A 14,302-nucleotide genomic window follows, 5' to 3' on the forward strand; every position below is an offset into this window, starting at 1 on the left:
TTGGCACCACCCTAGTAGCTTGAAGAAAATCCATACCCAAGAGATCTTTTTAGTAGGGAACACGTACGGTGTGACAACGACAGACAACTTAAGAGACCAACTTACAAACAAGCAGCTGAAGCACCTCGCGTTACAACTTACAAAGGACTAGCATGCAAGTACCACCCTGGTTGCACCATTAGTCCCTAAATTCACTGAGGTGTTTCTCACTAACTACAGCTATGTTAGGATTTGATACTTTGAGATTCGATCCATATTGAGCCTACAATGAGGTTCGTGATGAAAAACAGAATCCAACAAGACCAAAATCACCCCAAACGAAGTCCGGACGGAGGAGATACACGCATTTAAAGTCAGCACGGAACTCGAGATGGTGGAGGACCGCCGGCGGGCCGACGGAGCGGCATGGGTGCGGCCGCGCGTGGCGGGGTGCGGCCCAGTGTGTGGCAGCGCATGGGCTGGGCGCGTGCAGGGCGCAGCCCAGCGGGCAGGCCCGGCCAAGCCCGGGTGCGCGGGCCGGCCCAGGCCCACGTGCACGCATGGCAAGCTCAGCAGCCCGTGTATCTCAGTCCACGATGGACCGGGTGCTCCATGGTCGGGCGCATGGACCGCGTGGGCATTTTTCACGCATTTCGTGCGGTCCACGATTCTATTCCATTGACCGATCACGATCGGACGGCTCTGAGAGGCTTACGGTGTTGATCCGATGATCCGGGGCTTGTTTTGGGCCTAATTAGGACTTCTAAACATGATCTAATCAGGTTTAAAGCCTCACAAAATGCCTGTTTGGGGAACAGAGGATTGTGTGGTCGTGCGGCGCTATTTTTCATCAAACGAAGATCGGTGAACACCCATGGAGAGAGAGAGGCTGCATCGCTGAGAGAAGAAGAAGCAGGGAGGCTCCTAGACAATAGATAGCGGTCGCTTCAGAGGTTCAGAGAATCTTCCTAGAAAGAGAGCTTTTGTGAGGGAGAACTTTTTGTGAGGAAGAAATTGGGTGTATGAGGCTTGAGGGTGAGATCTCCTCTTGTAATATTTCTTTTCTCATAGTGAAGTTTGCATATCCCGTGGAGGCGAGCCCTTTTTGGCTGATCCATGTATTTGATTATTTTTTATTTATTTTTTTTTCTTTCTACTGCATCGCATGGTATCGAAAAGATCTTGGGAGGTGGTGTCCTGGTCAGACATCTACCTAACAAGCTAAAACCCATTTCATACTCAAATCTCCCAAGTTCCCCACCTTACCCTATATATATATATTAGGATTTGATATCTCGAGATTCAATCTATATTGAGTCGATAGCAAGGTTCAAGATGATGAACGGAGTCCAACGAGCCAAGATCAGTCCAAACGGAGTTCAGATGATGAAGTTACGCATGAGAGAAGCTAGCATGGCTCATGGAGTGACGGAGGCCGATGGAGGTCGGTGGCAGCGCCGTCAGAAGCTAGCACGCAGCCCCGACCCAGTGCGGGTGAGCACTGATGCTAGCCCACTCAGCCCATCGTGATCCATGGTGGATAGGGGCTATGTTGCGGCGCACAGTAAAGAGAGTGGACCAGCGAGCGTTTCTCCTGGGTTTCGCATGATCTACGATAGATCGGAGCTATTTCCTAGGGGTTTCTCGCGGTCCAGGGTGTTTTTCGTGGACCAGGTGGCCTGTTGCGTGATTTGACAGCTCCCAAGGTGTTGCAGATTTGATCTAACGGTTTGGATGCTTGATCAGCGTGATCAGGGGGCATGCAGTATGCAATGAGGCACGATCAAACAGCCCAGGGATGAGCCGATCGAGATCTGATGATTCAGAAGAGTATTTGGGTGATAATCAGAATGCATATCTGATCAGAGCTCAGATTCAGATATTTAAAAAGCCTATGGCAATGAACAGAGGGCACGCGTGGTGCAGTTCGATGGAGACCTGAGCGCAGTCGAAAGAGCAAGTTCAGCAGCAGCAGCAGATCAAGAGACGTCGATAGAGAGTAGAGGCAAGAGAGCTTTAAGCAGATTATTAAACAGCAGACAACAGTCATTTTAGGGGTTCAAGGGATCTTTCTAGAGAGAGTTTTTGTGAGGGAGAGCTTCTTGTGAGAAAGAGATTAGATGTACGAAGGTTGAGGGTATGATCTCCTCTTATAATTTTCTCTTGTTAATAGTGAAGCTTGCATGTCCCATGGAGGCGAGCCTTTTGACTGATCTACGTATTTGATTATGTTTCTGTTTTATTTGTTCTTTCTTCTGCTGCAATGCGTGATATCATAAACATCCTGTGGTAGTGGTGGTGTTCGGACCAAACATCTCTAACAAGTGGTATCAGAACAAGGTGGTATCAGGACGTAGGTTACGGCAGTGGTGAGTAAAAATAAAAATAGAGAAAATAGACTCAATCAAGATGGAGATCAATAGGTTTGATAGAAAGAATAATTTCTCCTTGTGGCAGACGACGATGAAGAACATGCTCATTCAGCAAAGATTGATCAATGCTCTCTTGTGCAAAAAAAAGTCGACTACCATAGAGGTGCAGGATTGGAAGCGGCTCCAGATGCAGACGGTGAGTACGATCCGCTTGTACCTAACGGATAAAGTGGTGATTCATGTGCTTGACGACTCTTCTCCGATGGTGCTGTGATCGAAGCTCGAGGAGTTGTACATGGTGAAGTCTCTCACCAATACTCTCTTCCTTTGGAGGCAGTTCTACCAACTGCGAATAACTAAGGGACAGAGCGTGCAAAAGCATCTCAACCACTTTAGAAGATCTTCACTGACCTCTTCAGCATTGGCGAGAAAGTTAAGAAGAAGACTAGGGTGCTGGTCTTGCTAGCGTCGCTTTCTCCTTCGTATGAGTCCTTGGTGACTGCTCTTCAATGAAAAAAGCACCATCAAGATGACGAGGTCACCATGACGATTCTTCAGAATGAGATTCTCAGGCGAGAGAATCCGGCTTCGAGCTCAGGCGGCAACTCAGCTTTGGTGGTTTCTAGAGGAGCAGGGGGCAGCATATGTAGCGACAAAAGATCGCGACGAAGGCGGTCCAAATCCAGGATGAGGGACTTAAGCAAGATCAGATATTATCGATGTGATGAGTTGGGCATCTAGCCAGAGATTGCTCTCAATTCAAAGATCGAACAAGGGCTACTGCAGTAAGGGTCAGTAGTGAGTCAGAGGATGATATCTTGAAAATATCTGACGAGGCATCTACTTCTTCCCAACAGTGAATTTTAAATTCTGTATGCACCATATGTATGTTGCAGAGAGGAGCAGTTTGACTCCTTGAAGAGCAGTGATGGCACTGTTTATCTGCCGAATGGATTGAGCTGTGCGATCGGAGGCATCGAGACGGTCAGTTGGAGGACACATGTTGGTATAGTGAGGAGATTGGGAAAAACTCGATACATATTCGATTTCAGATGGAATCTTATCTCACTGAGAGACTAGATTCGAGATGCTACAGGACAGTAGCTGGTGGAGGAATCCTGAAGGTGTTACGTGGTAATAGGATTATTCTGAAGGAGAAGAAGAGGACGATAGGATATTACTACCGACAGGAGCCTAATGCAAGGTGGAGCTTTAGAAGTCAGGAAGAGCCCAAAGCAAGGTGGAGCTCCAAGTAGAGGTGGATCGAGCACGAGACGCAGTGTCAGGAGGATGAGAGCGATATCGCAGGGTGAGATTTCTATTACCGTAGGAGGATACCCGAGCAATCTCAGATCAGAAAGAGTACAGTATATGATGAAGATGAAATCGAGCAATCTGGCTCGACTTCCATATTTGACATTCATAATCAACAGGTGATTGCCCCAGGATATGGGGCGAGGAGATCCAGAAGCTCTCGGAGTTAGGAGGAGGCCAAATGTCGAGTCAAGATGGAGATTGTTAGGATTTGATGTCTCGAGATTCGATCTATATTGAGTCCACAGCGAAGTCCAAGACGACGAATGGAGTCCAACGAGCCTAAGATCATTCCAAATGAAGTCCAAACGACGAAGTTACGTACGAGAGAAGCTAGCACGACCCATAGGGCGGCCGTGCCGCCAAGGCCCAACATGGGCGCAGCCCCGACCTAGTGTGGGCGAGCACGAGCGCCACCCGCTCAGCCCATCATGGTCCAAAGTGGATCGGGGGCTATGTCACGGTGCACAACAGAGAGCATGGACCAACGGAGCATTTCCCCTGGGTTTTGTGCGGTCCACGGTGGATCGACCTCGTTTCCTAGGAGGTTTCTCGTGGACCGGCTAGCCTGTTGCGTGATCCGACGCTCTCAGGATGTTGCGGGTTTGATTTGACGGCTGGATGCTTGATCAACATAATTAGGGGGCATACAGCACACGATGAGGCCGATCGAATGGCCCAAGGACAAGCCAATCAGATCTGACGATTCAAAGAAGTGTTCGGATGATAATCGGAGTGCACATTCGATCAGGACTCAGATTCAGATCTTTAAAAAGTATGTGGCAGCGAACAAAGGCACGGCATGATGCATTCGACAGAGATCTGAGCGCAACCAAGAGAGCGAGTTCGACAACAGCAACAAGACAATAGACCGAGAGCACCGACAAAGAGTAAAAGCAAAGGTGTTTCAAACAGACTGTCAGACAGCTTCAAAGATTCAAAAGTCATCTTAAGAGAGAATTTTTATGAAAAAAAATTTCTTATGAAAAAAAATTGGATGTACAAGAATGAAAATTACGATCTCTTATAATTTTTTTTTCATAGTGAAACTTGTATATTCCATGAAGACGAGCCTTTTAGCTGATCCACATATTTGATTGTATTTCTGTTTTGTTTATTCTTTCTTCCTACTGCAATGTATGGTACGAAAAATCATGTTTGGTAATGATATCTGACCAAACATCCTCAACAATATATGGTATGGGTGAAGAAAACAAATTCTTCACGAGCACCACCATCATATCAATCCACATAAAGTGAAATATAAAAAACTTGAAAGTCATTACTTGCAAAGCAATTCAATAAAACAGAGAGAACTAGCACCCCACAAACAATTGGTGGCATAGAAATTTTTCAGGAAATTTTCCTTCTAGGAAGTTCAATTTTTTATTCTGCAGGAAAAAAAAAAAGGGAACTGATCGGGCATAGAAATTGTTCAGTAAATTTTCCTTCAAGAAGAGAGTACGATTTTTTATTCTGTAGAAAAAAAAAAGGAACTGATCAAATTTTTCGGAACCCGTCAAATTTCCAAAATATCATCAAGCATTCCAAGTTACCCTTTTACCACATACAGACGGGAAAAAGGCATCCCTTGTTCATTTCTTCAATCTGGTTGTTCCCTCCACATTCAAATCCTGAAGGTTCAACAGCAGCTCATCAGAATTCAAGAACACCCGGTTAGCAGAATTTGCAATCGTATGTGCCACCTCCCTTGCAGCTTCAATCTGCCTCAAAGCCAAAAATGCTGGATTGCTTGCAATTGCCTGACCTATAAGTTCAGCACTCTTGGCCTCACCCTGATAACATGATCGGTAAGAAAACAATGAGTACAAGTGGATGCACAGGGACAAGTCCACACGCATATATCTGTATAAGAGAAATTTTTATGCATACATAGGTCAACATGCCATCTGATTGCCCAGATACAAGGGAAAAACATGCAATCATGATATGCTCAAAAAAAAGATTTTGAAATACATGTCCCTGAATGCTCTTATAACACATGAAACCAGTTTTGCCCAGCTTCGTAAAGCTCGATCCTATACTGTCCTCGGAATATATGCCAACAGAATGCAAAAGAGGTTGCTGATCAGCCCAAGCATAGCAGAGAAAATAGAAACTAATTCAAAATGGAAGGAACCTTAGCCTAAGAAACAGGATGATAGAATATATACAAGCAGCAGGCTGCAAACTCAGTAATTTATTTGCACTTTTCAAGGACTCAGTGTTAGTACTAGGCCAAAACATGTGCAAGGATCTTCTTCTAGTCAAGGCATTATCATTTGTAGACTGATACTGATTAACAAATTGACAAGTGTCCTAATGTAGTGATATAGGTACATCTAATTTACAAGTAGTTCTTGACCATCAAAAGCTAAAACTTTGGAACCAGTTGGTGACTGTTCCCAGTACTGCTACATATTAACTAGCTGCAACAGCCAGCAAGCAAGTGCCATGCAGGTCACTGATATTTTTTACCAAGTCTTTCCTAGATCTTTCATAAATCAACAACTCAAATTTTGAAAAATAAAAAAAAAAAAAATCAAGGACATGAACTGCAAAAAATTCGGACTGTTAGGGTTCGGTCCATGCTACCTATTGGTTCAAGACAAGCACATAAAGAAAGCAGAAGATAGAGGCTCCATTTTAACAATTATGATATGCGAGGCATGGGCTACTGACTACTGTGAAAGTTACTGAAATAAGTACTTCAACATTATAAGACTTCATATAACCCAAGCTCACCTGTGCTCTAATAATAGCACTTCTCTTATCTTGCTCGGCCTTTTCCACAATGAACTTGGCCCGCTCAGCTTCCTGTGCTGCCACCTGTTTAGCTTCAATTGCATGAGTGAACTCCTTCCCAAAGCTTAGAGCTGTAATAGATACATCATCCAATGCCAGGTTGAAGTTTGCAGCCCTCTCAGTCAATATCTTCCGTATTTCCCTACTTACAGCCTGCAGAATACGATTAAATTCTTCAATCAATTTTTCTATAAACTGCATACTAATTATCTTCTTATGTACAATTAAAATATAGACCACAACAAATTACAGGGTACAAAAAATATTTTAAATGAGTTTTTTCCAGAATACCTCTCTCTGTGTGATCAGCTGGCTGGCATTGTATTGTGCTACAACAGCTTTCAAAGTTTCATGAATAATTGATGGCAGAACCCTTTCATTGTAATTCTCTCCAAGAGTACGGTATATTGTAGGCAAACGGTCTGGAAATGGTCGAGTAAGAACCCGAAGCCCAATTTTTACCTAAGCAAAAATAGAGGTTCCAGCAACCATAATGCAGATACTCATAAGAAAATGGAGAAAAGGTAATTTGACTTTGCAAAAGCCTAACATACAAGTAGTTGAAGCACAGAAATATAGATGTGACTAATTATGCTAATTGGAAACCTAAAGCATAAATTGATGAAATTGCCATTTAATAATGATATTATTCTTGATCAATCATGACATGTTTGGTTCAATCACACGAAAAAAGTTAGCAGGGACTAAGGCATGAAGTGGCCATGTTACGGTTAACAATCTTAAAGAAAAAAAAATAAGAATATAAATAAAAGGGAGAGAGATCGTATAATATGTTCAGCATTGAGAGAAGGTCAAGTCAAATGGGAAATCTTCATTATATATTTTGGATGTCTTCTGTCACAAAAAATTAATACAAGGGAGATCTTCATAGATGTTGTTTCACTTCTTCCTCTATCAAAAACCAATATGAAGAAATTTCAGCGTCGTAGATAATAAAGGAAAATTACCTTCTGTCTTGATCAGTAATGCAATATCTGCAACAAATCAAATGCTTCAGACTTTAAAAGAAATCAAACTGATCAAAGCCATTTGACAGGACAAAAACACTACAAGTCTTGGTCATTTGCAAGAAAGCCTGTAACATTTGTTTGATCAATTTTAGATAGATCACAGTTGGTAATGATCAAGACAGCAGTGCTTGGGAGTAAGATGTGTGGTTGGGAGTTGGGAGATTGCCACACGGTATGCATTATAGGAAAACACAACCTTCTGTCAGCTGTCAAATCTCAATGAAACATGGTAGCTTACCAAAAGCAACACCAGTCACCAGCAAATACCACAGAATTTCCTATCAGATAGACCTGGATATGGATTAATATAAAACAGTCACAGATCACCAAATCTCTCAGCTGAAAGGGACTTAAAAGAAGCTTTAATCTCCATGGCACAGCTCCTAACCAGTTCATCAAGCCCCAGATTGGCATGAGCATTGCCAAAGTTAAGCTTAAGAAAGGCATTAAAAAGATGACACCAAGGCAAACCCTAAAGCAGTGTTAAAAATATCACCACTTACACCCAAAATTGTTCAACATTACTTGTGTGTTGAATAGTGCGAAGTGGTTAGATCTCAAACACATGTTCAATTTAAATTTCCAATAAATTGCTTTAAATCCCATATAAGCAAAATGATCATCCAGGAACAAAATCACTTCCATCATTTCTCAAAGTAAGTCTGATATTACTTGCAAGAATGCTAAGTTCAGGCCATTGCATTATGTAGAAAACAGATGCAAGTTTGCACGTTAACAGTTGTAGATAACTTGCAGTACAATCATTTGTGCATCTAAATGTTTGAAGCATCAATTAGCAAACAAAAAAAGGTTCAAGATTCAGTAGTTAAACATCAGTAGCAACTATATGCCCATAAAAATCTACATTACACAAAGTTGTGATAAAGAGTCAATTTTATTGGTGAAAAGGAATGATACCATTTGCAGATCGCGGCTACCAGAAGTGCTCTCTACAAGATGAGGACGGGCACGAACATCATATATGATAGGTCTCTCAAACCAGGGGATGATCAAATGTGTCCCTTCGGATAAACCTGCATATAAACTCCAATTAGATACCATAGCAAATTATAAACATCGACCCTCAACCAAGCTATTCATATTCAACTCCAATAAATCCTCAGATGCTCCAAGCCATCTTCCATATAACAACTAAAGCACTGCCAAATAAATGTCTTTAAATACATATGAATCAAAATAATAAATACATAGACAAGCAAAGAATATGGTTGAACAGTCTATAGCCAGCTTCAAAGACTGGTAAAAAAACAACAAATAAAACAATCCTAAAAAGAAGTGCGTACAAATTAACATATCGCCAAATCCGCATCATACAAATTAGCAAAATCCATTCAAAAAAAAGTCACGATAAGTGGGAATAAAAAAAGAAAGAACGAAAGAAAGAAATGACCATTCCTCATGAAGTGATACATTCATGGTGAATCTGATATGTTTTGTGCATGAAAACAAGCACCCACTATAAAATTTCCAATTTACCAGCATATACAAGAAATAGTCAATACATGCAAAGTAAATTATCTACAAGAAAAGTACCAACCTATCATCCCATTATGTAAGACACAGTTCTTGATAGATATAATTCCAAAGAGGAGAGTAACAACAACACGTTTATAAAACTTAAATGAGAAGTTTTTCTTCAAGCACCGGATCGTATAAAAGTATGACCAAAATGAAACGACGAATGTTTCAGTAATGGACTCAATTTAAGACTCGGTGCTTTTGAAAAAAAGAGAAGAAAAGAAAAGCAAAGAAAAGATCTCCAAATATAGAGCATGTCGAACCTTTTCCTTGATACCATAAATCCGATTAAAGACGATGGCGCGGTGACCACCGTCGACGTTGTAGAGACTGTTGAGGGCCGCGTAAACACCGGCGCCGCCAAGGAGCGCCACCTTGACGAGCGTCCCAACCGAGCCGCCGCCGGGGAGCTTCGGAACCCTAGCGTTCTTAAAATTCATCGCTCCTCCTCCTCTCCACCTCAAGACCCAAAAAAATCCAGAGAAAAAGAGAAGAAGGGGATCGAGAAATCGAGAGTTTCTTGCGGAATGGATGTCACCCGAGAGGAGGAGAAGAAGCGGCGGCGATGGAACGGTGGAGGGTTTTGGGTTTAAGAAGACGAATAGGCGATGGCGTTCGCTCCCTCGTTTTTGGGGTTCCCGAGTGTGTATTGGGGAAGAAGAAACTGGAGAGAATTGGATGGACGGCTTGGATTTCTTGTTTGTTGCTTTGATTGAGTTGGACTTGGGTGATATGAGCTGATACGGACATGACACAAATCCAAGGTTCGGATTTTGGGTCAAGAATGCGTTAGAGTCAAACATCATGAGACCAATGGAGTTGGGGATGGATAAGATTACCATCAAATTGGAACAAAAATGGACTAATTTTATAAAGTGCTCAGGTGCCATGTATTGCATTTGCTATAAAACAAAAGGTATGTTAAGCTAGTAGGAATTATAAAAAGCAAGTTATCTAATATGGGACAAATAGTTATAGAAATGGAAATGGTGATCAAGCCAACTAAGAGCCCGAATCAGATTATTGGTCCAATTATTGAATTAACCAATCGAATTGATTATAATTAGAAATATTTAAAAATTAAATATTATTAGAGTAGATATAGTATAAAAATATGTATTACTATTCATAATTTTTTATTTTTGATAAAATATTTATAATTTTTATATTAAATTTACTATCTAAAACATATTGACCTACATTCTGCATTACTCTTTAATGCATAGACGTAGAAAGTAACCATGGCTCATTTAATTTTTAAGAAATGAAAGTAAATTTTATATAGTGGAAAATATATAAGATTATTGATATTTTTTTAAATAGTAAAATTTAGAATATTAAATGCATTATATATATACACATAGTTATCAAAAAAAAAAAAAAAAAAACATGTTCATTTAGTTTTATATCAAAAAAAATTATTTATTTTTATTTTTATTGAAAAAAATTAATTATTAAAATAATGAAAAACTGATATTTTTTAACAACAGATACAATGTTTTATTTTAATAAATTATCACTGTTGGGATAAGGCAATCGACCTCCGATTTAAGTCAACTAACCCTGAATCGACTCAACAAAGATTGACCGACTGAACATATAATTTGACTATACATCAGCAACACCGACTCATGGTTGGCAAATTGATTGACACTCGACTACTACCGACCAACACAGAATAATCTCCGACTTGAGACATCGGCATATCAGAACTACTAGTGATGGTCATTCGAACGTTCTATCGACATATCAAGATAACGACATATAGTTGACCAATCTGCTGAACATGCTGTAACTGTTATGAACAGTTATCGACTACATGTCACGATAATTACTGAAAATTAATAATCCACTAACTCCATAATTATGGTCTGATAATTTAGCGCTATAAAAAGTGGGACCATGTGCTCGATGGTTAATCAGATTCATCTATAAAAGAGGATAAGAAAATAGTACTGATAAAATATTTCATGTCAGAGCTCTGCTACACTCGATATTCAAATCTACTACTGTTCATCAATTTTACTCTAACTTAAGTATCGGAGGTCTCGCGGACACAATTCGATATGTGAAATGCTATTTTACAGTGTTCATCATAGCACAGACGATAGAAAGTGGCCGCAGCAATCACCGACCAGATGTTGCCCTGTAGTTGAACGCTGCGATTTGTTTCTTCATTCAATAACTATATTTAAAAATATTCTTCATTTTCCGTTGCTAGGTGCCAAAAGTTTCCTATGCAATTCAACTATATTTCCGCTCTACATGGGAAGCAGGCTGAACAAGGGTCATGTTTGCTAGTTTTTTGGGTCAGGCCAGCAACGTTGATTAGACATCTCTTCTCCGTCGAAAAGAAGTTGAGGAATTGTTTGGAACCTTTTGTTGCTTGTTTTAGTTTTCAGACTCAAGAAAACTGTATCGGACCCATTGCAATGAAATCATTTTACTTTTGTTTTTTTTTGGTTTTTTTTTTTTTGAAACTTTCAAACTATGGGAAGCAAATATTTTTTGATTTCAGAAATGAGTGTAATGGTAGAAGTTTTGGTGGAAACTCTACCTTCCAATCAATAGTGATGTAGGATTCCACTAATTCGTAGAGGAACAAATTATTATATTTGCATGGGAAAAAAAATCAATGGATGATATCTAACCTTGAATTATATTTTACTCTAATGAATAATATGTGTTAATTCTTCTGCATTGATACATTTGGCCGTCTCCTCACATATTAATATATAGTTAATTTTTGCTATGGTACTCCAAAAAATATTTTAGCCTCTTATTTTTTATTTATTTTTTTCATCGGATTAAATATGAACTATTTGGATTTCAGTTGGATGAGTATGTATGTGCATGACTGATGTGATAAATATTTTAAAGATTAAAATTATTTATATGATAATTTTTTTTTTCTTAAAAAATTATATTTTTCTCCGTGGGCTACTGAGGTGGGGTGTGCAGCGATGGTGATATGGAGAAGCCACTGGTGATGCAAGGATTAGGTTTGGCGGCGAGGAGAAGTTGCCAGCCATGGTGATGTGGGGGTGCGAAGAAGTGACTGGCTGTCAGGGTATGGGGGCGTAAAGAAGCTGCGAGCCATGGGGGGGGAGGGGGAGGTAGGAGCGCGTGGAGGGGAGAAGAGGATGGATGAGGAGAGCGGTGGCATGGAGAAGTTGCGGGCCATCGCCGAGGGAGGGAGGAAAGATGACGGAGGATCAGGGCGATGGCGCAAAGAAGCCACGCGCATTGCAGCGGGGGAGGGTGGGGGGGTGGTAAATGAGGAGGGGAGAAGAGGGCGAAAGAGAGGAGAAGGCGGTGATGTGGAGAAGCTGCGGGCCATCGTGGGGTTGTATAGCACTGGAAGGGGGGAATAGGACGAGGAGGGCGGTGGCAAAGAGGAGCCATGGGCTATCGCGGGGGGTGGTAGTGTGGGGAGGGGGGAAGAGGACGGAGGTGGAGCATGGTGGCATGGAGAAGCCATGGGCTGCGAATGGCATCGACAGGGTAAGGGGTGAGCACGAAGAAGGCATAGACAGAGGAGGAAGAAGAAAAGATAAAAAAAAATAATATATATTTTTTAAAAAATAATAATATATAATATTTTAAATATTATTTATAATAAAATAATATATAAGAGTATCGTAGCAAAACCCTAATAGTTATGCATGATCTTGATACTTCTAAGTTCATGCAACTGCTACTCTTCTCTTGACATCAAAATAGATTTCAAAGCACATATCATGCTCCTCCATTCCATCCAAATTGATGCAGTCATTCCTTGTGATCAAAGCTGGGGGTAGCCTCTTCAATCCCTTCGTCATCATATGTTGTGGTGACTATCTCCATCTTTGCAAATATAACCACCTTCCTTTTCCCTTCAACACCCACCTTCTCTACCACTTTCGAAGTAAAAGAAGAGATCTCACTCGCAAAGTACTCACGACTCGCCGGACCCAGGCATATCTGAGAGAGCATTTCATCTACAGCCATCTTCGATAGCTCCGAATTGAAGAACCTATATATCCACTTTGAGAACAACTTCTCCTCCACTGGAAACTCGCTCTCCCTTAGCAAGGCATCGGTCTCATTGGTGCATGGACGCAAAATATGCCGGATTTTCTCCTTGAATTGCAACTCAAAGAGTACTTCGTTGGGGTTCTCTGGCTCATTGTCATCGAACATTGCAACTAGGTCGTAGGATCTGCTTTTCGACCTCTCTTGATTGCCTTTTGAGTGCATGAACGAAGGAGAAGTTTTCTTTTCTATGGAGAGGGGTGCCATGCTGCTGCCCTTCACCTTGCTGAGACCAGTAGGAAGACAGAGATGTGGTAATGAAACATAGAATTCTAAGAAGATTTCAAGATATATAAATATTGAAAAAATTACTATCACAAGTAATAACATAATTTTTTTATATAATTAAATAAAATATCATAAAAAAAAAATAATATATTTAGATAATTAATAAATAAAAATAATTAAACAATTCATAAAAAATACTATAATTTAATATAATTTTTTATTATTTAGAATAATATGATTACTGTAGATCATCCCTAAATCAACTACAGATTACACAAATATACGCCATCAATAATAAATCTAGATTTTCATAATAAAATAATTATCATAAATAAAATAAATTTTTATAATAAATAAAAATAGATCTTATCAAATATATAAATATTTGAAATAATTATTTAAAAAAATTAAAATCGTTTGGTTTGTAACTCTTGACAAACTCTTGATGTCAGAACCAACAGAATAAAATTGCAATACAATCAACCATCCAATCACCTGATAATAGATGTGGATTCTTCCATTGATTTTTATTGATTTTTTTTTTTTCCACCGCTGCGTCTGTATTCACGCGGCGACCCAGAGGGTACGTGGAAAACCTTATGCCTGCGCTCGTTGGTTTCCGCGCTGTATATTTTTCACGCAACCTCTTGCCCCCCTATTTAATGCACCCAACCAGGCAACCCATACGAGTTCTATTTGAACTCTTCTTCCCTCTTTATTTTTTTATTAAAAGTTGTAGTCCCACGTTGGGAGGGACTACCAACGATGAAGAGGATCATGCAAACTTTGAAGCTGTCAATTTGACTGGAGAAAGAAAAAACTTTCACAAGGTAAAGAGTTTGAGTTATTCTTGACTTGCTAATCCTACCATATGCTAGATTGTATGGGCTTTTCCCGACTCGGCCTTGGACTTTTTGGTCTAGAAAGCAGAATTATGGTGATGTTTCAGAATTTAGCCAT

The 14,302-nt window shown here is 40.3% G+C and overlaps 1 protein-coding gene across 1 annotated transcript; it reads right to left on the reverse strand.

The window, feature by feature from the left end:
• Nucleotides 1-5,108: 5,108 nt before the first annotated feature.
• LOC105051703 (prohibitin-1, mitochondrial) lies at nt 5,109-9,706 on the reverse strand. Its single transcript, XM_073243722.1, has 5 exons — nt 9,297-9,706; nt 8,420-8,529; nt 6,762-6,932; nt 6,411-6,623; nt 5,109-5,461 (listed from the first exon to the last, which is right to left on the reverse strand). Exons 1-5 carry the CDS (start codon nt 9,478-9,480, stop codon nt 5,261-5,263), a joined length of 879 nt encoding a protein of 292 aa, XP_073099823.1. The 5' UTR covers nt 9,481-9,706; the 3' UTR covers nt 5,109-5,260.
• Between the last annotated feature and the right edge of the window lie 4,596 nt (nt 9,707-14,302).

Source organism: Elaeis guineensis, chromosome 9 (assembly GCF_000442705.2).
Source record: "Elaeis guineensis isolate ETL-2024a chromosome 9, EG11, whole genome shotgun sequence".
NCBI lineage: Eukaryota > Viridiplantae > Streptophyta > Magnoliopsida > Arecales > Arecaceae > Elaeis > Elaeis guineensis.